General features: G+C 40.6%; 1 protein-coding gene across 4 annotated transcripts in view; it reads right to left on the bottom strand.

The window, feature by feature from the left end:
- Positions 1-11,768: 11,768 nt before the first annotated feature.
- Positions 11,769-27,762, bottom strand: part of COL28A1 (collagen type XXVIII alpha 1 chain) — a 158,517-nt gene continuing 142,523 nt past the window's right edge. For 2 of the 4 annotated variants that reach the window (XM_034668093.1, XM_019800270.2), the window contains 3 exons: positions 16,036-16,237; positions 13,917-14,093; positions 11,769-12,672 (listed from right to left, as the gene is read on the bottom strand). In XM_034668093.1, coding sequence (XP_034523984.1) covers positions 13,921-14,093; positions 16,036-16,237 — 375 coding nt within the window. In that variant the 3' untranslated portion in view covers positions 11,769-12,672; positions 13,917-13,920. Of the gene's footprint in view, positions 12,673-13,916; positions 14,094-16,035; positions 16,238-27,762 lie in introns of those variants that run through there. The other 2 variants (XM_034668089.1, XM_034668095.1) reach the window with 2 other exon arrangements.

A 27,762-nucleotide genomic window follows, 5' to 3' on the forward strand; every position in this document is an offset into this window, starting at 1 on the left:
TAAAAAAAAAAAAAAAAAAAAAAAGAACCAGCCTTCATCCCATGTGATAGACTGGTTGCCAAAGATGGCCCCAGTTCTTTACCTCTACCAATAGGCTTTGCAATGGAACTTTGCAGCTCCTCCTGTCAAGAGGCAGGTCTCTTTCCTTATAGTGTGAATCTTGGCTGATTTTGTGACTCACATTGGATAGTCAGATGTGGCAGAAAGGAGTGCCAATGCATGACTAGGCCTCAAGAGATCTTGCAGGCTTGTGTCCTTAGAACCCTGCCATTAGCATGTGAGCTAGCATGCTGAGTGATGACACATGGTCCAGGCACAGCAGAAAACCAACTTTCTAATCTGTGAGGAAGACCATTTTAGATCAGCCAGCCCAGAGATTTTATTTTATTTCTATTAAAAAATTTAAAAAGTACATTATTTAATAACGACATGAGAATCACCATCCTATTTTGCTCACCAAATTTAACTACATTATAGGTGGTTAAGAAGTGGCACATATTAATACAAGAAAACTGAATTTTTTCTTGACTTGTTGAACTTAGGTACACTGTTAATCTTGTAGATTGTTTCTTTCATATCTATATGGACAGATACTTTCAGCATTTTGAAAATGTTGTAATAAAGTCTTCTGACCTCTGTTATTTTTGTGGAGAAGTTAGTTATTAATCGTATTGTTGTTCTGTAGGTAATGTGACATTTTTCTCTTGTTTTCAAGATTTTCCTTCCATTTTTAGCTTTCATCAGTTTGACTCTGTTGTGGCTGAATGTGTTTTTCTTTGTATTTATCCACTAGGGATCCATTAGCTTCTTGGCTCTGGAAGTTAATTTTTTTTTCCCCTAATTTGAGATTACCACTTCATCTTCAAATATAGAATATTTTCATCACCCTTCACATACTTTTACAGTAATCATCCCCTTCCTATTAAATTCTCTGTCTCATGTAGTCCAGATCTTAAAGTATTGCCCCTGTCTTTCTCATAAGCTACCAAAGCTAAGGTGTAAGACAGTCTGAAATAACGTTGTATAGCAAAACCAAGTCCAGTGCTTTACTAACATTTCTAATTTCTGCTTAGATCTAGCTTTGGCATCCCTCAATATCCCATTAGCAGTTTGATGTTTTTAAGAAATTTCTTCTACTCTTTCCAACAGTTTATTTCCAGCAAGCAGATTTGTCCAACCAAAGTAGCCCTGAGTATGACCAGGAATAAAATTCTCTAATTTTAAATAGGTTCAAATAGTTTTTGATTTTTTAAAAAGGAACATATATTTACTAAGGAACTCTCCCGGAAAGATAGGGATTCTTTCTAAAATGATGAGAATCTAGAGAATAAAAAAGCCCTCCCTGTCAAAGGCTGTACAATGTTGTTTGAATTGGAAAAAAAACCAAAGATTTCCCACTGTAGAAGTGGAAACGAAGGAAAGCATGCAGAACGTACCAGAAACCTACTCAAGGCTTTCAGTGTATTCATGGCTGTTTTATATTTTGTGCCTCAGGAAATAAAACTGTATCATTCAGTATCCTGTAGTAATTAATTTGGGAGGCTTTTCTCAAAATAAAATGATGAAAAATTCATTTATTTCGGAAACTCACTTAGACTTCATGTAAAACAGAATGACCAGAAGAAGGGTAGGATTTGTATCGGAAAAGAGTTTCAACAGGGATATTCATAAATTTGGAACTAAAAGTTCTAGGAAAGTGCAGATAACAAATATATCATGGAAAAACTTTCCACCTCTTCGTGCCAAAACTCCACTTAAAAATCATTTGCCAGAGCTTTTTGATATTGGAAATATAAATATTATCCACAGAGTTGAGTTTCAAAGCTTCATTATCTTCAAAATATTTAAAATTGTTTTCCTTTATCAAACAAACCAGATAAATCAGTTGGAAATGTTTTCAGCAGAAATGAATTAAGATACTTGTCTCCTGACTTGCACTTCTTATATCATGTTGCTTTTCCCACAGTGGTGGGTATTTATTAAAATGAATTGTAATAGTCACACTAACAGACAAGCGTGTACATGGGCTTTCAATTAGAATTTGGCCACACTGGCCAGTGGAAGAAATGACATTCTCCTTCTTGTCCTTGGTGTATGAGCCTCATTTAAAATGCCAGTTCATAGTCTTTTTTGGGATGACCTATGTCCCTCTATAAGGAAGTAAATTATTTCTTTTTCAGGGGGGTGGGGTTAATGAGTGCAAGTTTCTAAACGCCCAGGATGTAGATCTTTCTAATGCCTATTCTAAGAAAAATGCTGCTCTTCATTTTTTATTGCCGTATTTCTAAAAACAGTCTTTGTCTCTGAGTGGTTTCAAGAAAGGTAGTACCGCAATCTCTGACCTCCTTCGTCGCTCTTTCTTCCTTTTAGTTCCTTCTGACACTAGCATTTCTGTGACATCTCCCAGCCCAAACCACTGTAGAAATCGAAGTCCACTGCCCCAGGCTACAGTTAGTTATCATTTTACTTGTGCCATTAGTAGATGCCACTAGGGCAGTATTATCTGGGGGTCAAACCAAAGGGGACCATTTTTCTGAGAAGTTGAGGAAGGCTTCATCAGAGATAGAATGCTTAAACTAAGTCTTCTAGAATATGTAGGAGTCTGCCATGGAGAGAAGAGATAGAGGAAACAGTAGTTACGAAGGCACAAAGGCAAAAATATCAAAAACAAACCATACCTAGTTTGCTTGAGATTATTAAGCAGAATGGCTGGGGCAGAAGGTGGGGAGGAAATGATGGAACATCATGAAAGCTGGATTGTGAAGGGAATTTAAGGCTTATAATTATCAGGTTGGACCTCATCATGTAGGTAATGGGGAGTAGTGCTTTGAAAATCTGTTTTGTATCTTAGAATATTACTTTTTTTAAAAAAGACTTTATTTATTTGACACAGAGAAAGATACAGCGAGAGAGGGAAAACAAGTAGGGCGAGTGAGAGAGGGAGAAGCAGGCTTCCCACTGAGCAGGGAGCCCGATGCGGGGCTCGATCCCAGGACCCTGGGATCACACCCTGAGCTAGAGGCAGATGCTTAAAGACTGAGCCACCCAGGCACTCCCGTATCTTAGAATATTTCTGATGATTCTATGAAGTTAATTGACATGGCAACTAAAAACAGTAAGGGGAACACTTAATAGAAGTCAGCATGTAGAGAAGGGGGTAGATTTGAGAGAAATTTCTGAGGTCTGATTGGGACGACTCAATGATTTATGGAATGTGAAAGGAAGGTAAGAATTGAAAATAAATGCACAAGATTGGTGACATGATGATGTCATTAACAGAGATGGGGACAACAGGAGGTAGCTGGAGTTCAGAAAGACTTGGAGTTATCACTGGAACTATGCCAGGTCATGTATGGGTTAAGTAGCATACATGGAGGTTAAGATCTCTACCCTCCTCTCAAACCTCTGGCTTCTCCCCTTAAGAATAAGGGATATGAGGGGGCGCCTGGGTGGCTCAGTCAGTTAAGTGACCTGACTCTTGATTTCAGCTCAGGTCATGATTTCAAAGTTGTGAGATGGAGTTTGGCATCAAGCTTGCACTGAGCGTGGAGCCTGCTTGGGATTCTCCCTCTACCCCTCCCACTTGCACTCGCATGCTCTCTCTCTTTAAAAAAAACAAAAAAAACAGAATAAGGGATGTTAACTTGATAGATTACAGGTCACCAAAGTAGTTACATTTACCTCTAGACAGTGGCAATGTGTATTAAAATATGAAATGCCAAGTACATAGGAATTTCTAGACTCTGGAGAGTTCTCTGTCTCTCTCTCACTCTCTCACTCAGGCTGCAGAAGGGTCGGCTCCTTTATTCTCTCTCCCTACAAGACACTTTAAAAATACTTAACAGCTTTATTGAGGTGTAATTGACATACAATAAACTGCATCTATTTAAATTATAGAATTTTATAAGTTTTGTATATACCCATTTATTTTCTGCTATTTCATTAGTTTCCGTTCTGGTCTTTATTATTTCTTTTGTTATACTTATTTTAGGTTTAATTTACTCTTCCTTTCTATTTTCTTAAGGTGAATATTTAAGTCATTGATTTGAGATTTTTCTTCTTTTTTGGTAGTCATTTAGTGCTATAAGTTTCCCCTTAAGACTGCTTTGTGACATCCCGCAAATTATGATACATTGTATCTTTTTAAATTCAATTCAGTACAATTTCTAATTTCCTCTTTCATTTCTTTTTTGACCTATGGATCTAGATGTGTTTTATATAGTTTGGAACATATTTTGAGATTTTTCAAAATATATTTTTGTTATTAGTTTATAATTTAAATTCATTGTGATAAGAGAACATACTTTATATGATCTGAGTTCTTTTAAGTTTAATGGCACTTATTTCATGGCTCAGAATATGTACTCTACCCAATATTCTGTGAACCTGGAGGTTTTCCAGTCTGGCTGGTATGAGCGACAGGCACTGTTGCTGGCCCAGCATTAGCACCCGGCACTACTACATCCTTCAGTTGGTTCAGTTTCCAGCTTCAGGTAGCTTCCTCCTATGTATTCAGTCATCAGAACCCAGCTGAATGCTCAAGGGGAACTGTCCACATATTTCCCACTTTCTCACTCTGTGAACTTCTCTCTTTTCCATCCTTCTGTCCTCATCCTCAGAGTTCTAGTCACCTTGGTCTTCCTGCGCTCAGCCTATTCGCTTAACCCAGGAAGCCTGCCAGTGTCTGCCTTTGTTCTCCCTCTTCACACTGTGGCTTGGAAATGCTCTCAGAGCAGTAGGCTGGGACAATCGCAGGGCTCACTTCATTTTCCTTCCTGCGTATCAGGACCACTGCTCTTCCTGGATTGATTTACAGTATTTTGCAGACTCTTATTTCCTATATATGTTGCAGGAATAAGGATTAATCTGGCCACTGTTACTTCATCTCAGTCGGAAGCAAAATTGTCCCTCGCTCTCTCTTTCTTCTTCTTCCAAGAAGCTGCAACAGTAGACATGTCAGAGCCTCTTCCTACAAGGGAAGAGACCCAGCCGTCTCCTACAGATTCACTCTTCTGACTCATGTCAGCCCGGCCAGGAGCACAGCCTTGCATGCGCAGTGGGGGCAAGCCTAGGAGTAGGAAATTGTTTTTGTCCACAGTTACAGTTGTAACAAACAGTCCAAAATCTAAGTAGCTGATGACAGCAAACACTTATTTCTTGCTTACACGACATGAGGCTGCAGTTGGCTCCAGCTCCGCTGGTCTCCGCTAGCTTTGCTCGGTCGAACTGGGCTTGTCTGGACTCATTTCAACTCGATGGATCTTGTTGTTCCAGAACCCAAGGTGAAGGCATGATATTTTCTTGGTGAAGGTCCAAAGCAAGAGACCCAAGGCCAAAGCATGCAACACGTTTAAAGCTTTTGCTCAGTCCCGGCCGACCTCACATCTGTACACATTCCATAGGCCAAAGCAAGTCAATACCTAAGCCCAAAGTTAAATGTATGGGAAAGTACACCCTACCCACAGGGGGCATGGCAATGATGGAGACAGAAAGAATAATTATGAACAATTATAATCTTCCATAGCATTGAAGTCTTACTCTCTCTTACTGTAATTACCCAGTGTTCTAGCACAGTGGACCTCTTTCATAGTACTGAGCACATCACAGTATTTCACAGATTAACTTCAATTTGACATTTCTGTGACTCTTCTCTCTCCTTCCCTCGAACATAAGCTTCATAAATGCAGAGGTGTTTCCTGGTGCATAGTAACTAACTGTTGAGTGAATGAATGAATGAATGAATGTCTTTCTTTGCTTACTTCCCCAAAACATTAAGAAATACGCTAGACGCCACTTGGTCAGAAACTGTTGAGGATGAACTAACCTAGGACCAAATGATGCCCAACGGTCTGCCGTGCTTGGCAGCGAGCTCAGTCCTGGCACCTGGCTCAAGCACAGAAAATGATGGAGAGCTTTGCTTTCCTTTGCTGCTGTTCCCTGTACAGATTCTTGTGGGCATGGGGCACTGCAGTTGCGAGCAACACTCCCCCAAAATGAAAGAGAAATACAGATTAAAACAAAGGTGAGATTCCAGTTTTAACCATCAGATAAGCAAACAACAAATAATGGATAGCACTCAGTGGTGGTGAGGCGATGAAAAGGCAGGTACACTCGTGTGTTGGAGGAATGCAAATTGGCACAGTCGTGAAGGACGGCACTTTGACATACTTACCGGGGGTACATTCTCTTTGTCCTTACAATTTTCCTTGCAGTTCTGCTCTATGAATCTATTCTATAGATATATTCACACAAAAACGAATACTGCATATGAGGATATTCAATGAAGTTTTGGCCATAATAACAAAAGACTGGGAACGTTTAAAGGCCCAGCAAAGATGGATTGATTAAATAAAGTGAGCAGCTGTGAAGCTCTTGAAACCAAAGCAGGTCTTTATCTACTGATTCGGAACGAATTCCATGATGCTAAGTAGAGAAGGGAGAGAGGGAGGCAGTGAAGAAGGGGAAACTCCAAAGGGAAATCCATGGTGTTCTCAAAACGCAGCACATGTTTGAGTGTAGTTGAAATGAACAACGTGTGCAAGGACCTAGAGGGAAATGAGCTAGAATTGTAAACAGCAGAAAGGAGCCGAAGGCCCTCGAATACTATGCGGAAAGGTTTGCTCTGTGTCTTGAAGAAGGTGGAGAGCCCCTAAAGCATTTGAAGGATGAGAAAGAGTGGGTCAGACTTCCTGGGACTCCATAGCACGGTGTGGATAAAGACCAGAGGTGAGGGACAGGATGGAGGCCAGTGTGGAAGCAACGACAGAATCATGGTGGAGAGAACAGAAGGAAGATGGACCACATGCACTGATAATTGGATCCGGGGAGTAAGAGAGAGGAAAGAGCTGGGGTGTTTCTCAGAGGCCAGACAAGGTCACTGCGTGATTGCAACAGTCACAGAGACATGGAGTAGAGGGACTCCTGGTTTGTGGTGAAGGTGGAGGGTCCTATGAAGCAAATTTAATAGACTTGGCCTCTAACTTTCTATATGGGAACAAGTTTGAGTAACATTCTAACATTGGAATAGGCACAATTTTAGTCCATTTTACCATGTTTGTTACTATTTTTCTAATAGCAAAAGTATGACATATACCTCAGGAAGAGTCTATACAAATTCCAATATTTATTTCTTGGAAGACTAGAGATGAGCCAGTCACATAAGGGCAGGGATTGTTGGGTTTTTGGTTTTTTTTTTTTTCACATTGGAGATATGTTTTAAACAAGTGAAAACAAGTTTGAGCAGAGATTTATTCAGAGTAGAATCAATTTGAGAAAAATCCCAACCAAGTCGCAGATACTGGCAAAACCATAGCATTCACCATTAAAATGCAGGAGAGGGAAAACAGCCAAGTAATAAATTTAAAGTAGTACCAACTAATATGCTAAGGAGCAAATAACTGGAAAATTCCATCCGTTCTTAAAAACGATGTCAAGAAACTGTGAGTATGGAGTTTAAGGGCAAATTTGAAGGATGGTGAAAATAATAGCCTCTGTCTGGTCTATTGTGGAGAGAAAAAGGGAAAGAAGTCTTTAATTTTTCTGTCTTTGCAATCTACAGTCCTATTTGCTATTTAGAATTCTTATGATGTAATTCTTGTTTCTTTTTGCTTCCAAGTTAAAAGGAAATTTCCCCGTGTCTTCCCTTGACATGGTAGTCATCTTAGGTTTGTCATATTCCATAGCAATATAATATTTAGAATGGGGATGTTCTTAGGGGTGCCTGGGTGGCTTAGGATTCTCTTTCCCTCTGACTCCCCCCAAAACAAATAAAAATAAAAGAAGAATTAGAGAAAAATGATACGTCAATGAGTAAAAACCATCACTCCCTCACCTACTTCGAGGAGATATGGGACCTCCTCCCATGATTAGCAAAACAAAGGGAAAAGTCAGAGAGAGTGTCCTCCAGCTCGATAAGGGATCAAAGAGGCTGAATTTAACAATCTGAGAATTCTGGGGGAAAAAATGATTTACTTTTTCATTTTAACCTAGTTAGCAAGCCAATAGGGATGGAGATAATATAGGACATTCTGTTTTTCCATTCTCAAATGAAAAATGAATAGGCTGTATATGTGTATCTAAAAAAGTCTTCATTTTAAATGAAGACATTAAGAAATTTTTAGCATTTTATTAAGAACTAATGCTATTCAAGAATTTTAACAATGAAAAAACTCTACCAAAATGTTAAAACATCTTAGATCATTTCTGTCATTCTCATTTAGTTGAAACCTCAGCTTTGCTAACTGCAAGAAATGCCCTAATCAAGTTTTTGAAGACTGGCAATTTTAGTCTCAGTGTTTATCCTAAACACATCAAAAAGTAAACAATACAGTGAGAGAAAAATATTTGCCTATGTGTGTAACCTATACATAACCTATAACAGAATTTTCACATCTCTAATAAGTCAAAAAGAATAAAATAGGAAAATGATAGAGATTGGTAATTCAAAGAAGATGGCCAATAAACATTAAGAGATGCCCAGCTTTATTTAAAGATTTAATTTATTTGAGAGGAGCGGAGGGGGCAGGGAGAGGAACAAGCAGGCTTGGTGCTGAGCCAGGAACTGATGAGGGGCTGGATCTCAAGACTCTGAGATCATGACCCAAGCTGAAACCAAGAGTTAGGTGCTTAACTCACTGAGCCACCCAGGCGCCCCGGGACGCTCAGCTTTGTTATTGCTAAGCAGGCTGGGGATGCGGCTAGCTACCCACAGGTGACTCTGCTCAGCAATCTTGGCTGAGAAGATAGGGGGCACCTGAATTATGCCTATTTTAGGAGAAAGTCTACTATCTGACTTGGGATTTTTAGATGTTCAACTATTTATGCCATTTTTCTCTGCAAATCTATAATTCATCATTTTTTTTAAGGAATGGCAATAAAAACATGGACTAATGCTGTTGGTGTCCAAGGTTTTTCTCCCTGCTTATACCTTTTAGTAAAATGTCATTAAAATGAGACATGTTCTAGAATATTGTTTGTGTGTATGATCATCAAAACAAGAATAGTCCCAAATCATATTCCACACATGTGTTTATGCATTTGGGTTTTTTGGTCTTTTGTTTTTTTTTTTTTTAGTATTGGACTGATTTGATTTCTAAAATCATTTGTTATTTTTTTTATCATTTTACATAAATTAATATCTTTGAAAAATTCTTCATTTAAACTAAAATCATACCAGACTCTGAAATTTAGGAAATTTGAAACCCTGCTTTAATCAGGCTCTTAGGATTGCCAAGAATCCTTAGAGTCTTCTAGTCCTATGTCTTCTCAATTGCTTATATCGTTTAGACAAATACCCTATGTGCCTGGGCAATCTTGGGGTGAACATTTCTGGTGGGACAATTATCTCCTTCTGAGGCAGCCCCTTCTTTAGATAACACTGACTCCCACTGATGCAACTTGACCTGGATGTCTTCTGTAGCTTCTGTCCTAATGACTCCTACTTTGACCTTGTAGAGTCTTTCAGAATGGTAGTGTTATTATTTTAAAATAGTTGATATGTCCTTTTTCATTCTGGGTGCTTTCAGTAGCTTGCCCTATTTCCATGGCTCTTTTATCATTCTATCCTCTAATTCTGAGCATGTCCTTGAGCTTGGGACAATGGAGAAAGGTTTAAACAAGCATGTCCCCATTCTTTTTTTTTTTTTTTTTTTACAAAGAGCGTGCCTCCAGGGGTTTGGGAGCAGAGGGAGAGAGAGAATCTTAAGGCATGGAGTCTGACTCAGAGCTTGATCTCACAACCCTGAGATCATGACCTGAAATCACGTGTTGGGACATTTAAACAACTGAGCCACCCAGGCGCCCCTCNTTTTTTTTTTTTTTTTTTTTTTTTTTTTTTTTTTTTTTTTTACAAAGAGCGTGCCTCCAGGGGTTTGGGAGCAGAGGGAGAGAGAGAATCTTAAGGCATGGAGTCTGACTCAGAGCTTGATCTCACAACCCTGAGATCATGACCTGAAATCACGTGTTGGGACATTTAAACAACTGAGCCACCCAGGCGCCCCTCTAATTCTCCTTTTAAACTACTGTGATATTTTTTTCATCCTTTTTGTCTGAAGTAGTTGATTATTTCTCTAGTGACTTTTATAAAGCAAAATCTAATATTTTTTTCAAATGTACTGTATTCTTCCTATGTACCAGGACCTGGGGACACAGAGATAAACAAGGCCTGCATTGCTCCTAAGCTCAGAAAGCTGGTAGAGGATATAGGTGCTATGGTCCATGGAATAATGACCCCCACCATGCCTTTTCCCTGATCCCCAGAACCGTGACTAGTAACCTTACATAGCAAAAGGGACTTTGTAGATGTGGTTACGGTTAAGGACCTTGAGAAAGAGAAAGTATCTTGGGTCATCCAGGTGGACCCAGTCTAACCACATGAATCCTTAAAAGCAGAGAACCTTTCTTAGCTGTACTCAGAGAACCAGAGAGATGGCAGCATGGGAATCCAACCTGCTATTGCTGGCTTTGAAAACAGAGGAAGGGGCCACTAGCCAAGGATTGTGGTGCCTCTAGAAATTGGAAAAGGTAAGGAAACAGATTCTTCCCTAGATCCTGCAGAAGAAACACAGCCCCACTGACACCATGATTTTAGCCCAGTGAGACCCGCACTGGGCTTCTAACTTATAGAACTATAGGATAATACATTTGTGATGCTTATGTGGTCACATTTGTGGTAATCTGTCAGAGCAGCAAAAGCAACTTAATGCAGGTGCTCTCACTAAGTGCAAAGCAGTTCAGACTGCGGTCAGGGTAGAGTGGAGGTGTAAGTCAAGGGCTTTGGGCACTCAGCGTTGAATGTAGCCCAACTGATAAGGATGAGCAAGGAGTACAAAGGAGACCTGCCAGTTGTCCTTGAGGTATTAGGAGTCGGTCAGTCATGGAGGAAGAGAAAGACATTTCAGACAATGGGATGAACACCCAAGTCAACATTACAACATGTTTGTGTATCAATTTTCTATCTGGGTGAAGTTGTGAAGAGCTTGGAAAGGAATATAAATACTTCTGCCTCTGACAAAATAGCAGGCTGGATATTCTAAAGAGTCTTTCTACTTTCCAACACCCAAATGATGACTAATGCATGCCTTTCAATGCATTGCTGAGATTCCAGGAAATAAGAAAATACCTGAAACTCTCCATCCCACAACAAATAAATATATTAATGGCCCACTAAGCTCAGACCCACTTTCGCGCTGAGGACAGCTAAAAAAGATGAAGAGAAAACAACCACCTAGAAATTACCACAGTGTTAATAGGATCATAAGGAATTACCATGCATGCAGATGGAAATCCAGAGACATACACCCAGTACACAGAGCAGTACCCAGGTTCTGTCCTGGGGGAGTTTCCTACCCAAGGAAGGGGGCTTAAGAGGCTGGGTGGCATAAACAAGAAAAAAAAATTGCTAGCCCCAAGAGAAAAGATGGGTAAATTCGACTGCATTAAAATTGAGAACTTCTGCTCATTTAAGAAAAGAAAAAAGTAAGATAAAAAGACAAACCCCAAAGATACAAGGACACAAATAATAATTCAATTTCAGAAATCTATAAGGAATTCCAGAAATTCAATAAGAAAAAGACAATCCAATAGGAAAATCTTCTCCAAATATCAACACACGTTTCTCAGAAGCCTCAGCACAGAGAGTAAACAAATATGATATCACCAGAGAAAATCAGTTTAAAATAAGATACCATTTTCACCCACAATTAGCAAAATGAAGAAGTCTGACAATACTAAGTGTTGACAAGAACATCAAACAATGAAACCTCTTATACACAACTGGTGGAACTTTGTAATGAATTGGTTCAAACAGTCTGGGGAAAAAAATTGGTATAATATACTAGTTTTGAATGTTTATATGTTTTGCAACCCTATAGTTCCAGCTTAGGGTATATATCCTGGAAAAACACTGGTACCCATGCACCCAAAACTGCGTAAGAGCATTCATAGCAACGCTGATGGACCAGGGGGGAGAAAATAAAATGGAAACAATTTAATCATAGACAAGGTAATGGTTAAATATGTTGTGATATATTCACACAAATATGATACAACTTTGAAAGTAAATGGACATGTATGGATTATAACGTAATGGCACACCAAGTTGCAAAGAATTACATATTATGAAACAAATTTTCTAAAGTTTAAAAGAGGTAAATAATAAGTTACTTAGGAATACATTTAGATATGGTAAAACATGTTTTAATTATAATATTGAATGGAAATAGCACGTTGCAGGAGACTAGAATATGACCCCATTTTTATAAAGCTCTAAAATATGCAAGACTGTGTACTGTGTAGAGCTATATAGGGGTATATGTGATTTTACATATAAGATTACATGTAAAAAAAAGTGAAATGGTAAACACAAAATTCAAGATGAGTTATCCCTGGCAGGAAACTGGGGGCTGGGATTGGAGAAGTCCACACAGGAAACTTCAACAGAATTGACTGTGTTTGGTTCGTTGTCAGTATGATATGTTCACTGTTGTTTATCTTATCATCATGTTTGGTAACTTACAAGTATATTGCATATATTCTTTTGTGGTACCAAATATTACCTAATAAGATTTTAATTAAACCACACAAAATCATTTTTGTTAAGATGGCTGTTCCTCCAGCTCCCTCTTCCTTGAGTGTCCTCTTTTGTACTGCCAGACTTGAATGAGGGCCATAGGCCTGAAAGAAGAAAAAAGTGTGTTAAAGATGATATATATAAATGCTGTCTGAGCATAGCTCAGAACTAATGATCTTCCCAGGCTGGATGTTGCAAAATTATTATAAAGTGACAGAGCCAATTCTCTATTACTCTGTTGGATTGTATTTCAATATGCTGGCTCGTTTTTCAGTGGAAGTCTTATCTTTAAAATACCCTGTTCAAGAGTGAATCCGGGCTTCGAGGAATGCCTGGCTATCTAGTGCCTTCTCATACTGCCCCCTAAAATTGAAAGTCTCACTTGCATATTTTAAAGGAAGGGTGGAAAGAATTCCTTTGTTGAAATTGGAGTTTTGTCTTAAATATAGAGTTTAAACACATAGCAAAGCCTTTGTTACCAAACATGTTGGAGGAGTGGAGAGTGACAATTGTTAGTAAACTTGTGTTAAGTAATTTTCATTCAGATTGGTTTCTCAATCGCTTTCAGAGCTAGCAAGGCAAAAATCTATCTACCCTCAGCACCTCACTCCTATTCCAATGCCTCTCATCTCCCAGAATCGCCATCTTGCTGGGTTTCCACAAAGTAGGATGTCTTTCTTATCTCTACCTGCTATGCACAGACATGCTCCCAGCCCTTCTAATTCCCAAACTCAATTCCTTCCCTACCATCTCCCTTTTGCTACAGGCAGGGCTGTAAGGGGTTTGGGGACTGAGGCCAGTGAGGAACTGGGGGTTAGGGAGATGGGGAGGTTGGACCAGGACAGGAGTTTAAACCAACATAATGCACTGGGTGCTATACACAAATAATGAGTCATGGAACATTACATCAAAGACTAAGGATATACTGTATGGTGACTAACATAACATAATACAAAATTATTATAAAAAATAAAAATAAACCAACATAATGCATAGAACAAGAATTAATGTAGATCAGAACCACACTGCAGGCTGTGATGTAGCGAGATCCTGTGCGTTGAGCTTACACATCCCTGACCCACACCCCCACTTATGCCACTTTTTAGCTGGGTAACTGTTCAGGAATCCCTGAACTTCTCAGAGCCTCGGCTTCTCTGCCAATAACAGTAGTTAATACCTACATCCTAGGGTGGTTATAAGGATTCAACTATGTTTATAAATTATAAGTACTCAGTATATATTCAAATGTGGTGTCTCATTTGTGTTGGGTGAATATGTTGAAATTATAGAGGTTCTTTCTAGGTTTGCTGATAGAGATGCAGCCTTCGCTCATTAGGGGTTGACTCACTTACTCATCCTTGAACGCAGATTTCTTGACATTCCTGTTCACTGTTGAATCTATTTCCTGAGCCATTACAGCCACTGAACCAAAAGCGGGCACAGGAGTTGACCTGTTTGTCATAATACCATCGAACCACGTATTCGCCACAGTTTCCTGGCTTTAGGGCTTCCAGGCATCTAGGATCTAGAGTGAGAAAAGGTCAACATGTTACTATAGGTTTTTCTTGCCCTGAAAAGATGAGAAGTGGGAGCTTTATGAAGTTTATTCTCCATGTACCCTAACATGCCAAATAAGAAAATTTGGTTCCAAGTCAAAGAAGGTTTCCCTAACACCTAAAATACTCCCTCCACTACCTGCAACTCCACCTTTAGATACTCCTTTGGAAACATAAAAGTTTTTGCTCTTTATGCAACCTTATGAAAGGTGCTTATTTCCCTGAAAGCATGGCGCTGTGGACCTTCATTGGCTCATACTCTTATGGGGATTAGTTGACAAGAGGAAAATAGGACTTCTTCATTTACTTTGGACTTGATTTAAAATCAGATTAACATTTGGAATAAAGATAATCTCGGCCTTCTGTACACATTTCTTCCCAGTGTGTTGAAAGAAAGTGCCACTGTGATCACATGTAATTATGCCTACTAAAAAAGGAAAATCCTTTCAAGTTATCAAAAAATATATAAATAAAATGAAGGGCTCTCTTCATATCACAATTTTCTTTTAAAAAGAGCAGTTCTTGGGGTCACCTGAGTGGCTCAGTGGGTTAAGGGTCCAACTCTTGATTTTGGCTCAGGTCATGATCTCAGGGTTGTGAGATGGAGCCCTGTGTTGGGCTCTGCGCTCAGCAGGTTGCCTGTTTAAGATTCTGTCTTTCCCTCTCCCTCTGCCCATCCCCCCCATAAAAAAATCTTTAAATAGAGCAGTTCCTACAGGAAAATAAAAACATGAGCTTTTAATATCTATTTATGAATAAGTTTTAGAAACACTTCCACTGTAAAGAAAAAAAAGACAAAGGAGAGCTATAATAATAAAGCCATTCATTAAATCCCTTTTGATTTCATGGTACTCATCAGTGCCTTGATTAGTATTCCTTACCTGAAGAAGTGATTCCAAAGTGACAAAAGCCACAAAAACCAAATAGGTTCTTGCTGTCTGAGACTTGTGTTCTGTGAGGCAGTTTATATGCCATAAGCTTCATTTCTCAATTACAAAACAAGCCCTTTCTCCATCTTCCAGAATCATTCTCCCAGATAGGGAGCATGTCTTGATTCCTTTACTTTCTAATACTAACCCCCAAATCCACCTCTCCTCTGAAGATTCCTTAGACCAAATGGAAAGGAGGAGACTTTCACTATTTCCACTGTTAAAAACATTAACTAAATAATGTGTATCGTGTAACTTGTCAAGCTCATCTCTGAGCTGCTTTTAGGCAAGGATCTTGTCTCTGTATATAATGATTAATTTCTATAGGTAGAAATTAATAGAAATATGTTGATAGAAACATATCCATAGATATACAGATAGAAAATATGTTGAGGAGGAGGAGTCTAGATTCTAGCTTTTTTCTCCTCTACAATTGAGGGATCAAAAATTCAAATGTCTACCTCTGACAAGGTCACATATAAGACAATAGGGAGTGGTAGGAGCCATGGGAAAATGAGAACACAGTCCTCTCTAAAGGCATTTAATTTTAAAAAAGCAACATTTTAAGAACTTTAAAATTTTTTATTCACCAAATTTGTTCTATAGCCAATATTCTGTATATAATAAAATGACATATAATGAAATGAAAAGTGTCTTTTGTCCTCCGTTTAGAGTCAAAACATGTTCTTTCTGAACGAGATTTTATTTTATTTATTTTTTTAAAGATTTTATTTACTTATTTGACACAGAGACAGCCAGCGAGAGAGGGAACACAAGCAGGGGGAGTGGGAGAGGAAGAAGCAGGCTCCCAGCGGAGGAGCCTTATGTGGGGCTCGATCCCAGAACTCCAGGATCACACCCTGAGCCGAAGGCAGACGCTTAACGACTGAGCCACCCAGGCGCCCTGAACAAGATTTTAGAGCCCACCCTTTCTGGGCCTTGACGTTGTAGATACAGAAGCTGATTGGCAAGTGTCTCTCACCTTTGTGCACCAACTTTTCTGGATGTGAATCCAAAACGGGACTTGGAGTTCTGGTTTCTAGACCCTCTGCCCCATCCTCGGGGAGGCCGAGCAATGGCCCCTCGGTGGAAGCAGCCTCAGGTGAAGGACTGCTGGTCAGGCTGTCAGCCCTGGTAGGTTCTAGAGGCTCATTCTCTTCATCCTGGACTCCAGAGACACTGACCTACACAAAAAATTCACATTTTTGTTTCTGGTGATATCAAGTCAGAAAAGTTAGTTTGCTTTGTGAAACATTTAAGGAAAAATTCAGCATTGCTGCTTCTCTCCACTCTCCAGTATTATTTCAATCAAAGCTCAGAAATGATGCCCCTCTTTCTATGTCATGCATCCCCGGGTACCTAAGTTATGGACTTTCCTACTACTAGGCATGGAGCTTTGTGCTGAGCCTTCCAGAGAGATCCACATGTGGGGCATGAAAGGTGTGAGCTTAGGAGGAGTTAATCTTCATTCTTTTCATAGTCACTGGCATGAGGAGGGGGAAATAACCACTAGCTGCTTTGACTTTTTTCCTAAAACAGCCTTTTCTTCTCCATTTAACACTGGAGAAATTAACAATATTTCCCAAGATATTTACAACAAGCTCTCAGTCGATTTTGAGATTGGGAATGGGGGTGGCAGGGGACAATAAGACAGCTGAAATAAAACCGGTAGCACTTTTCATCTCATCCTATTATCTGGACCCCAGCAAATGCCAATGGTGCAGGATGCTTAGCTTCTAAGAAGTTCTAGAAGTGTTTGTTAACTAAGGAAAAAAGGGATATAATTCCAAAGCAAGCTTTCTGGGCCCAAGTTTCCATGTTTTATCTGAATTTATGATATGTAATGAGACAAGGAAAAAAGGCATTTTGCTTCAAAAAAAAAAAAAAAAAAGAAAAAGTCACGTTAGTTATTCTTGACTACCATTGCCAGGAGCAAGGTCAATCCTTTATGGAACCAATTAAGTTCTTTTTACCTTTTTTCCCCTGGACCCCAGCTACAGGGAATTGAATCAATCATTTATCTTGGTCTTGGCACAGGATGGTCATTTATCCTTTCAAGGCCGCCTTTTTTTTTTCTTTTTATTTATTTATTTAAATAGGCAAATCTGTGAACTAAGTAAAGTCATTTTTTATGCCTTCTCACCTGTAGTTCCTATCATCCTGTGACCAGAGCTACTGTCCTCATTAGCTGCTCTGTGCTGTCTAAGCTATTTTATTATTTTATTTTATTTTATTTTATTTTATTATTTTATTTTATTTTATTTTATTATTTTTTAAAAGATTTTATTTACTTATTTGACAGAGAGAGACAGCCAGCGAGAGAGGGAACACAAGCAGGGGGAGTGGGAGAGGAAGAAGCAGGCTCCCAGTGGAGGAGCCTTATGTGGGCTTTTGATTCTGTACACACACACACATCAAAAGCAATAGTGCTTTTGATTCTGTACACACACACACACGTGTGCGTACGAGCACAGGGAAGGGCTAATCAATTCTGTTACTCATGTGTGTATATTATTACAATGATTAAAGTACTACCAGGTAAATCAAAGTCAACATTTCCATTGGAATTCGTCTGGTCCTCAGCCTGATAGAAAAGGCACTCAATTCAAATACAGTCGTGACTTTGCGCTAGCCCCAAAACACAACTTTTGGGACAAATGGAGGTAAAACTGTGGGCCACCTGGCATTCCTCTTTCTTTAAGAATGATCTTGTGTGTATGTATACCGATTTGAATGTGAGCTTTTGTTATCATCATTGAACTCAAGAATTTTAAGCCTAAAGGAAAATTTTGTGAGTTCTTCATTGCCTATAGGGGAATCTAAAGCTCCAAATGATTAAAGAACTTCCCCAAAATCATTGGTAAGCTACTGATAAAATTTGAGAAATGTCTGTTTCAAGAAAGAAATTACTGTTTTTTGGTTTTGTTTGCTTGAACATATTTTGTTAAGGAAAAAATAAGTTGAAAGCTTGACTAGAGAGTAGTTTATGAAACATAAAAAAGCCAACAGCTATTAGGCTACACTTCAGATATCCTATCTGTCAGGTGGAGGATTCCTTTGAAGAAGTGTACTGGATAGCAGTTTTCTTCAAGGAATTAACTTGGCCTTGAAATCATTACCTTGTTCAATCCTTAAGGCCTCATAAGTTATTCTTGACCTCTTGTAAGTTTAGGAGTGTGTGTTTTCTTTCTCAATCACTGCATCATTTGAGAATTTTGACTACTGGTACCTCAGCTTCTAGAACAATTGAAAATATTTTTTTTCATAAATGAGAATAATTTTATCTTTTGGTTCCATGAGATCTCAGATTATTTAAACAAATGTACAATTACCATGATTTGCCATTCTTATAACTTTCTTATTACAAAAACATTCACTGAAGGGAATTTAGAAAATCCGGACAAGCAACAAGAAGAAAGTAAAAATCACAAGGGATTCCACCTCCCAGAAATAATCATTGTTGATATTCAGGTATACTTTCACTTCAGTTTTTTTTCCTATGTGTACTTTTTTAAACAAAAAATACTGGGGTTTTTTGTTTTTTAAAATTTATTATGGTTCCATATATTTTACTGTGACCATTAAATACTATTCGATTATATAACTATATTTAAATATATAACAACAATACCCTTTTTTAAACATTCAATTGATTTGCTTTTTTTTTTTTTTTTTCTGTTGGAAACCACATGTGGCTGGATTAAGGAATACGTATTTGAGGCTTCTGAGACAAACTCTTCTCCAGAAAAGTCTTAAAATTTGCACTCTCACCTATGAGTGCCTTTTCTTAAAGGATCACCATTTACTAGCTATTATGATTGGAAGAAGAGATAATTACTAGTTTGAGAGGTGAGAAATTCTTCAGCTGCTGTACATCGCCTGGCCACAATCTGTTCCCTACACACACAGGAACGACCTTGTCTGCCACTCCTCCTGGCACACTGAGCTATGGCCTCTCATTCCTTCCTCTTCGTTCTGCCTCAGGCCCTCAAATCCCACCGTCCCACCAGGGCCCAGGAAAAGTTGGTCCCCAGCAGCAAGACTTTGCCCAATAACCCCATCAGTACTACACCCCCCTTCCAGTTAGCACACAGCCCCTTCTGATGCTCCTCTGCTTGGAGCTGGTCACAGAGAAGTTAGCCTTTACTCCGACACTGTTTTCCAGCATTTCCAATTTCACATGTGTCACTATCACCTCCCTGGTAAGTTCAACCAGTGCCACACTTTCTTCATTTTCATCTCTTTCCTCCTGCACCTTTTTCCTTCCTTTTTGTCTTCTTTTTAAAAATCTTTACAGCCTATTGTCAAATAAATAAATAAAAATCTTAAAAAACAAAATCTTTACAGCGTAGAACAGCAAATAGTAGCCACTGGATAAATTCAGAACGTGTTAGAGGGAGAAAGAAGGGAAGACAGGACTATGGATTAATTATTTCATTCCTTTAGGTTTTATGTCATTGTTGTAAAATTAAAGATTAGACCCTGACATGACTTCCATCTCTAAAAGTGGGATTTAAGCAGCCGCAGAGCGGACTAGCAGAATGCACACCACATTCGTGATAGTCACTGCCTCCGGAGGAAGGAGCGGGATCAGACCAGAGACTCACAGGCAAGGACTTGAAGTGTATCTGAGCAAGAGTGTGTGAACGAATGGGAACACCAGTCATGTCGTGGTGGCGGGCACTCAGATTTTATGTATTCTCCGATCTTTTTATAAGTCTTAAACCTAAAAACAAAAGTCTGCCATCAGCTCACCGGCCTGTCCTGGAGGAAACGCGTGGTTCCAGCTCTGAGCTGGGACGCCCCACAGTAAAAGGAGGAGCTAGAGGCATGTGGGGGGCCAACACCTGAGGTCCAGGGCTGCTCTGTGAAGCAGATGGGACACTGTCAGCCTCTTTCAGCCTTAGAGCAGGTCTTTAGGAGAAGGACACGGGTTTCCGCAGCTCCCTAGGAACGTGAGCCTACGAGCTGACGGAGGATTGCTACCCAGGTGCCACACAGCTCCAAAAGGTCGTTTGGTTTCTGATTTCCAAACATCTTCCTCCTAATTCATGACCCTGAATCTTGCGTCTATAACAGACAAGCTCCTCAAATCCGAGCCCATGTCCTCTCCGAGTGAATGCTAACGATTGTCTGCATCAGCCCTGTGCTCACACTCCGCTTTTCCCAGCGGCCTGGGTCCAAGCCTCTGGCGGTTGCCTGTGGGGACTCAGCTCCTGCAGGCGGGCCCGGCAGCCGGTGCCTTCAAGGTACCTGCTCTCGGAGGCCGCGAACCTTAATGGACTCCTCCCGGGTGACAACACTTCTTTGCCAGGTCTCTCAGCACACAGTTAAACTGATGCCCTTTATTTGCATTTAAGGTTGCTAAGGACTGTTAGGAACATCTTAAGTGTGGGCTGTGTGCCTCCCCTGATCGCCTGCCGCTGTCCTAGAGGGTGGACGACAGGATTTTATTCTGGTTAAAACCTCTCCTCCATTAGCATAATGCCCTCCATCTGGCAGTGGCCAGTCAATGTTTCTGACTGTTCTTTCTAATCACACCTTTTTATGAAAAGGAAGAAGAGTCTAGCAATAATTTCTTACTTTGCAAATGAGGGAACAGAAACCACAAGAAACAGGTGATCCACCCAATGTCAGGAAGCTATCAAATTTCATTTCTAAGATGTCATTTGCTGTGAGATGCACTATAAATTTTTTAAGTCTTCTTAAATAGACCACAACACACTAAATAGATGCATCCCAATCTCTGAAATAATAAAATAAAAAATATTAAACTGGGGGCGCCTGGGTGGCTCAGTCAGGTGAGCATCCAACTCTTGATTTTGACTCAGGTCATGAGCTCAGGGTGGTGAGCTGGAGCCCCACATCCGGCTCTGTGCTGAGTGTGGAGCCTGCTTAGGGTTCTCTCTCTCCCTCTCCTTCTGCCCCTCCCCCCCTAAAAATATATATGTACGTGTGTGTGTGTATTTCAGAGCCAAAGAAATAAAGTATTTAGCTTCAGGATTGAGATTATAAGCCAAGTTTCTGGACTTCTAGGTCCAGAATATTTCTTCTAGATCAACCTGCAATACATTTTTTTCCTCTTTCATAAGACAGAAGCATACTATATTCTAAGGGTAATAAATCTATTATTAGCAATATGTGATGCTTATACAGCAACTTCACTAAGCAATACTAATGTTAGTTGTTATGCAGGGTTTTATTAGGAATTTGAGGGTTTTTTGACCACCACAATGAGAGAGTATTAATTTTATTTTATAAACAAATTATAATATTGATCAATATAACCATATCTGTATATGTGGCTTAGTCAAGGCCACTTACAAATGATTAGGTTTGATTTCAGGAAATCAAATTAGTTTTCCTGTCGGTAGAGAACCTAAACTAACACTAGTCTCAGTCCCAAGTTTTTTTTGGAAGTCTGAAAAGTCCATCAGTTTTATAAGCATTGATTATGGCCTTTGAATAGGATATTTCATTTAATTATGAGTATAGTATGACCAGGCAACTTATAGAATTTTACTTGAATAGGACATTGGAGAAAATACAGATGTACCCAAATGTTTCTGTTATTTTTCCTAATGTACTGTCGTGGAGACTTAATATCTAGTTAAAATATATGCCATTGTATTATACACAGGTTTTTAAAAGGTAATTCAGCCAAAATGGAATTATATGTAAGAGAAATAATTCAGGGGCACCTGGGTGGCTCAGTCATTAAGCGTCAGCTTTCAGCTCAGGGCGTGATCCCAGAGTCCTGGGATCGAGCCCCACATTGGGCTCCTCCACTAGGAGCCTGCTTCTTCCTCTCCCACTCCCCCTGCTTGTGTTCCCTCTCTCACTGGCTGTCTCTCTTTAAAAAAAAAAAAGAAATAATTCAATGATGATGAAATGATGCTATCAACAAGTAATGAATAAACTGGAAAGGATGTAGAAAAGAGAGATAGGAAAAGAGTTTTGAGACCCTATTATCAATATAGATAAGAAATGATCATACCTCAGTCTCAGACAGTAGAGGTATGAATGAGGAGAAAAGAGTTGATAGCAAGGACAGAGAGATGATAAGAACAGACCAAAGAAGACAATACCAACAAGTATGGAAGACAAAGTAAGAATAGAGCTACAGACGCCTTCCAGGTTTCCTGCCAGGCGCCTGGAGGATTGGTGGGGCTACACCCCTACAGATGGCAAGCTGGAGGAGCTGTACGTGAATACATTCCGTGCTGAATGCCTATGAAACACCCAGAGTAAGAGCTGCACAGACAATTGAAAATGTGACTCTGGGGCCCAGCAGGAAGGTCTGGACTGGGGAGGCAGATTGGAGAGTTGTTAACATAAGAAAGAGAAGGCTAAGGACTGAGCTTAGAAAAATGAAGACTTTAGGAGTAAACAGAGAAAGTGAAACCCCAAAAACAATTGAGAAAGAATGCTAAGGTGGCTGGGAGGGGAATAAGGAGAAAGAGGACTCTCAAAACCGAAGGAGTGGCATGCAAAAGAGAAAATAAGTTCTATGCAAAAGAGAAAATAAGTAAGAGCATGGCAGTAAGGATGTGGCAATTAGGGCGTTGTTGGTCATTTTTCCAGCGGAGTTCTAGGGGCATATTGGAGGTTTTCCCAAGTGAACGGAAGTGAGGAAGTTGAGAGGGAGGGAAGAAGAGTGAAGGGATGTGTGTGTGTGTGTGTGTGTGTGTGTGTGTGTGTGTGTGTGTTTGACGGAGAGGCAGAGACTGGCCTATGGAGTAATTTTATTATAAAAAAAGAGATAGGATAGTAGCAAGAAGGACGTGAACTAAGAGAAAGTTAGAGGATTTTTTTTAAATGGGAGAGTCTGAAGCCTATTTACTAGGGAGGGAGTCAGAAATTTTGGCAGGAAAGGAAATATTGGCACAACCAGTGAAACAAGGTTCACATTTGGAAGAGGCAGAAGAGAATGGGTCTCAGAGCACAGGTGGGAGACTAAAACGTTCACATCAAAATTGAGGATAGAGCCTAGGGTCACGTTTTAGGATGAAGGGTCACAAGGGACGCAACCAATTCCAGTATCAAGTCAGAACCTGCCCAGGGCTCTCGTTTTTTAAAAGAATTGCCCCATTTCAGAAGTGGCCTTCTCCAGACGGGTCTCAGAGTGAAGTAAGAATGAGTAAATACTGTAGGGAAAGACGGGTGAGACATAGGAGAGCCAGCAAGGGTGAAAATAAGATGGAGACCTTGGAGCAGCTGTGTGGTAATGATAGGAGAGGAGAAATGAGGCAGGTGGCATGGGGACCAGGGAGAGGGTCTCACTAAACGAGAAGGTGGACAAAGAGAGGGTGGGACAGCCAGCAGTCAGCCTGCTGTGTTTGCTTCCTGTCATTTACATCAATAAGGTGTGCATTTCCTCAATGGAAATGAGGGGCCGGCATCCTAGCATCGGACTCCATGTCCCGATGATAACAAAGGCAAAGAGAAGACTCCCAGCTTCCCACTTCCTCCACCGCATGTCTCCACCTGGTGCAGAGCTACCCACAGGGACCCCTCCCGTACTAGCTTGACTCTGTCCTTCACTGGCTTATTGTGGAATCACTCTGCCTAGAAATCCCGCAGCCTCCTTTCCACCAAGAGGACTCTATCTCTGCTGCCAGTTATCTACGTTACTTGCAATCAGGGAACGAATTTTCATAATACAGAAAGAAGCTTTATGGAAAGGGTAGACAGGGCCTCTTTCTCTTCTACTCTTTCAATTGGAAAAAAAAAAATCTAGACTATTGTTACAAGAAACCAGTTCCAGTGAATAAACCAACTGTGTGTTGACATGACTTTATTATTGTATTTAGAATGACAAAAAGTTATTTCATGCAGGAAATTAATATGCTTATTTGCTTAACAGACCACTACTGGATATAACCAGTTGGTCTGACTAAATCATGTTTACTTGATTTTATTGCCCCACTCCCATTTATATCTTGGAAGTCTTAACCTAACTGGCTAAACCCAGAAAGAATAAAGGAACGTGAGTGCCAACATTATTCGTCCCATAAATGATAAGGATTTTGGGGTACCTAGGTGGCTCAGTTGTTAAGCGTCTGCTTTTAGCTCAGGTCATGATCCCAGCGTTCTGGGATCCAGCCCCATATCAGGCTCCCTCCTCAGCGGGAAGCCTGCTCCTCCCTTTCCCACTCCCTGTGCTGTGTTCCCTCTCTCACTGTGTCTCTTTCTGTCAAATAAATAAAATCTTAAAAAAAAAAAAAAAGATAAGGATTTTTTTTAAACAGTGTAATTGATGCCTTTCATTGAAGAACAATTTTAGATTTCTTTTTTAGCCTAACATTTGGTATAACACTCGTTGGTCACTAAGTATTTATTGAGCATCTACTGTTTGAAAGGTAAAGCACATTTTTAAGTCATGAGTTAGGCACAAAATTTAATTAGACACAGATCATGTTCTCAAGGAATTTAAACCCATTAGGAGAGTTGAGCTATATACATAAATTATTAACAATGTAAAACGTAACAAATTCCAAAGCAAGTATAAATTATCCAGAGATTTCAGGAGAGGAACAGAGTAGAATGGACGTGCCTGTTTAGCTTCCCAACACTGGCCCGAAAGAGCAACAGAGCAGGGGGTTACCAGGGAGTCAGGAATTTAGTAGAACCTGGGAAACCCGTCTGCTCTCTGTATCCCCCCACACACCTGTGCACAGATGTTTAGTGTAGCTCGAGTCCATGCCACAATAAGATAAAGTACTGAATATGGAAGTCCTCCTTGGAGATGGAAACCCTTTGACTTAGATTTCACACAAAAGTGTAAATAACTAGATTTTTCTCTAAGAACCGATTTCGACAGAAAGAAGAGGAAGAAGGCAGGCCAGCACTAGATGCCGTAAGGAGGGATAGAGGCAACAGAGAAAGGAGGAGAGACACAGCAAGGGAAGCGGGACTTCTGGGATGGTTTGTTTTACCGTATTGCCTAGGGCAGGCTTGCGGAAAATCTGAGAATTGGAAAGTTTGGGTCGATTTACTTTCCATGTGTGGGTACTGTAATTATACTTTTAGATAAAGGTGGGCATAGAAGCACGCTTTCGTATTTATGTGTGTGTATAAGTTGTTTATACATGTAACAGAGATAACTGTGACTATCAATGCATATACGTTTGTTCAGACTAAAATCTATCAAGAACATTCATTGTTTAAAATTCAGTCTTGCCTTGGTGCTTCAGCAAAAAGAGCCAGAGAAGGTCTAGAGATGAGGGCTATCCAGGAAGCTCAAGTCCATTGCAAGCTTCGCTATCTCACAGGCACCCAAGGAGACCTAGCTGAGGCTCGTTCCCTCTACGTGCCTCTTGGTGTTCTAAATCCAAGCTAGGATGTACTTTTCTTACGCCCTCCCTTCCACAGCTCCTAGAATGCTCCATCTGTCATCATCTGTTAACATCACTCTTCTCTCAGCGCCTTCTAACTTCCTGTGTCGTGATACCAGAGGCAATGCTGTTCCTCATTCTGTGTCGTAAAGCCCTGGAGGTCCCTCAGGCACCTCCACTTTACCTGGTGCAAACCAAGCTCATTATTTTCCTTCACAATACTGCCTCCCTGCCTCCTCTAGTCTCCATCTCAGCAGATGGTGTTTCAGTTCACTCCAAATCCAAGTTACAGACCCAGCTGGCTAACCTCTCCCTAACCTCCAACTCATCCAGTCACTAAATCCTGTTCATTCTGCCCCAGAAATGGCTTCTGGTCCACACCTGCTTTCGTTCTGACTGCCCTGCCTTAGTTCAGAGCCGCGTCCTGCCTCACCCGGACTCTTGCAAGACCTCACAGCTCACCCCCAGTTTCCTGCCCTCCTCCTACTCACCCTGTGCCCTGCAACAGTTTCATTCCTCCCACCCACCACACATGACCATGTGACCCTGGCTTTAGAAACTCCTCTGCTTTCCCCTGGCGGCCTAGCTGCCACAAGTTCAAGCTCCTTCGCTAGCCCCGTGAGGCAGGTATAATTAGTCCGCAGGAGTCTGTCCAGCTGTAACATTCACCATCCTGCCACACACACCTTAGGCTCCAGTGAGACTGAACTTTTCCTAATATTGTGAAATGTCATGCCTTTTGGAACCCCCTTTGGCCCACATGTTCCCTCTGCTGGAAATACCCTTCCCCTTACTCTTGTCATCAGAAACTCCTACTTATTCTTAAAACGCAGCTCAATGACACCTCTTCTGTAAAGGCTTCCTTGACTCTGAAATTAACTGCAACATCTCGTACTTCACCCACAGCTGTGCTAAGTTCTTAGTAATTCCTGTATGCATCCATCTTCCTGAGAGGCCCTGGACTTCTCCTGGGCAGGACCTGCGTCACAAGAGCCGCCCCCCAGGACAGCAGTAAATGATCAGTACGTAGTATGCAATGCATTGATTATAGGGAGCGCTCAGAGTTTCAGAGCCACTTGCTAGATGAAACCTGAGTTTGCTCTTGTCTGGGAAATCTTCAGGAAGGGACGGATTGAGTAGGAGAGGGACAGAGCTCTAAATCTCACAAACAGGCAAGGCCCCAGGAACGCTCCACGCTCAGGAGGAGATAAACTGTGTACTTTATTGTCTGTAATTTACTTTTAAATGCTCAGTGAAGACCAGGATTGGCAAACCCCTAGGGGCAAATCCAAGCTTTCATCTGTTTTTAGAAACAAGTTTTATCTGAATGTAGCCATGTTTGTTCAGGTAGGTGTTGGCTGTGGCTGCTTTTGTACTTCAAAGGCAGAGCTGAGTAATTGCAACAGAGATCAAATGACCTGCAAAACCAAAAAAAAAAAAAAGTACTATGTGGCCCTTTACAGAAAGAGTTTGCTGATCCCCTGATATAGACCAGGTGGTATACATGTGTATGTGAATTTCAATCTACAATCCAGGGGCACTCTGTTGCTCTAATTGGAATTACCCATCTTGGAGTCAGTCAGTATTTCATCAAAAAAAATATGTTAGAGACTTCACTGCCCATTTTTGAACAGAATATAAAAATCCAGTGACTCTTACAGTCTATCCCCTTAGGAATGGCAACCTAGGCCTGATTCCTGAATGGTACTGGGTCCAACTACTGATGTGGAGGTTTCTTAGGGCCTTAGTCCAACTGGGCGGTTAACTGAATCCTGATGCTAGAATATTGTTGTACTTGCTCATAATGAGTCTTTCATGTTCTTTCATAAAAGGACAGCACAGGGACTTCACTGAGCTTGCAGAATAAGGGCATGTCTCCTGTGTGCCTGCTTGCCACAGGATGTCCATATGTGTAGTAGGGATCAATCTAGACCCGCTTGGGTCGTAACTTGTTGGGAAAGTGACCATAGCACTCCCTTACCGGTAATTATGGGAGGCTTTCCAATTTTCACCCAGAAGAACCTAAAAGTTGTTGCCCTCGATCTGAGGTCAGTGCCCAGAAGCTTTCTTTGAGGACCGTCACATTTGTCTCAATCCCTTGGAGAGGCAGTTCCCTCTCGTGCGTTTGAGGAGCTTTGAAACAGAGCATCCACCTGTACCATACGCAGGCATGGCCTCCCGCCCGGTCTCCGCTCTGAGCACAGGAGGTGGAAGCCAAAGGAGCAAGAACACGGCTCGGAACATGGAAAATGGCAGGTTGAGCAGGTGCACACTTTGAAGAAACTTTAGAGGGTGCAAAGTGGGGAGCGTCTACCCAGAATGATGAGCTGGAGTTGTGACCTGATATGAAAGGATCTGCAGAGCATGGAAAG

The sequence above is a fragment of the Ailuropoda melanoleuca genome, chromosome 1 (genome assembly GCF_002007445.2).
Source record: "Ailuropoda melanoleuca isolate Jingjing chromosome 1, ASM200744v2, whole genome shotgun sequence".
NCBI lineage: Eukaryota > Metazoa > Chordata > Mammalia > Carnivora > Ursidae > Ailuropoda > Ailuropoda melanoleuca.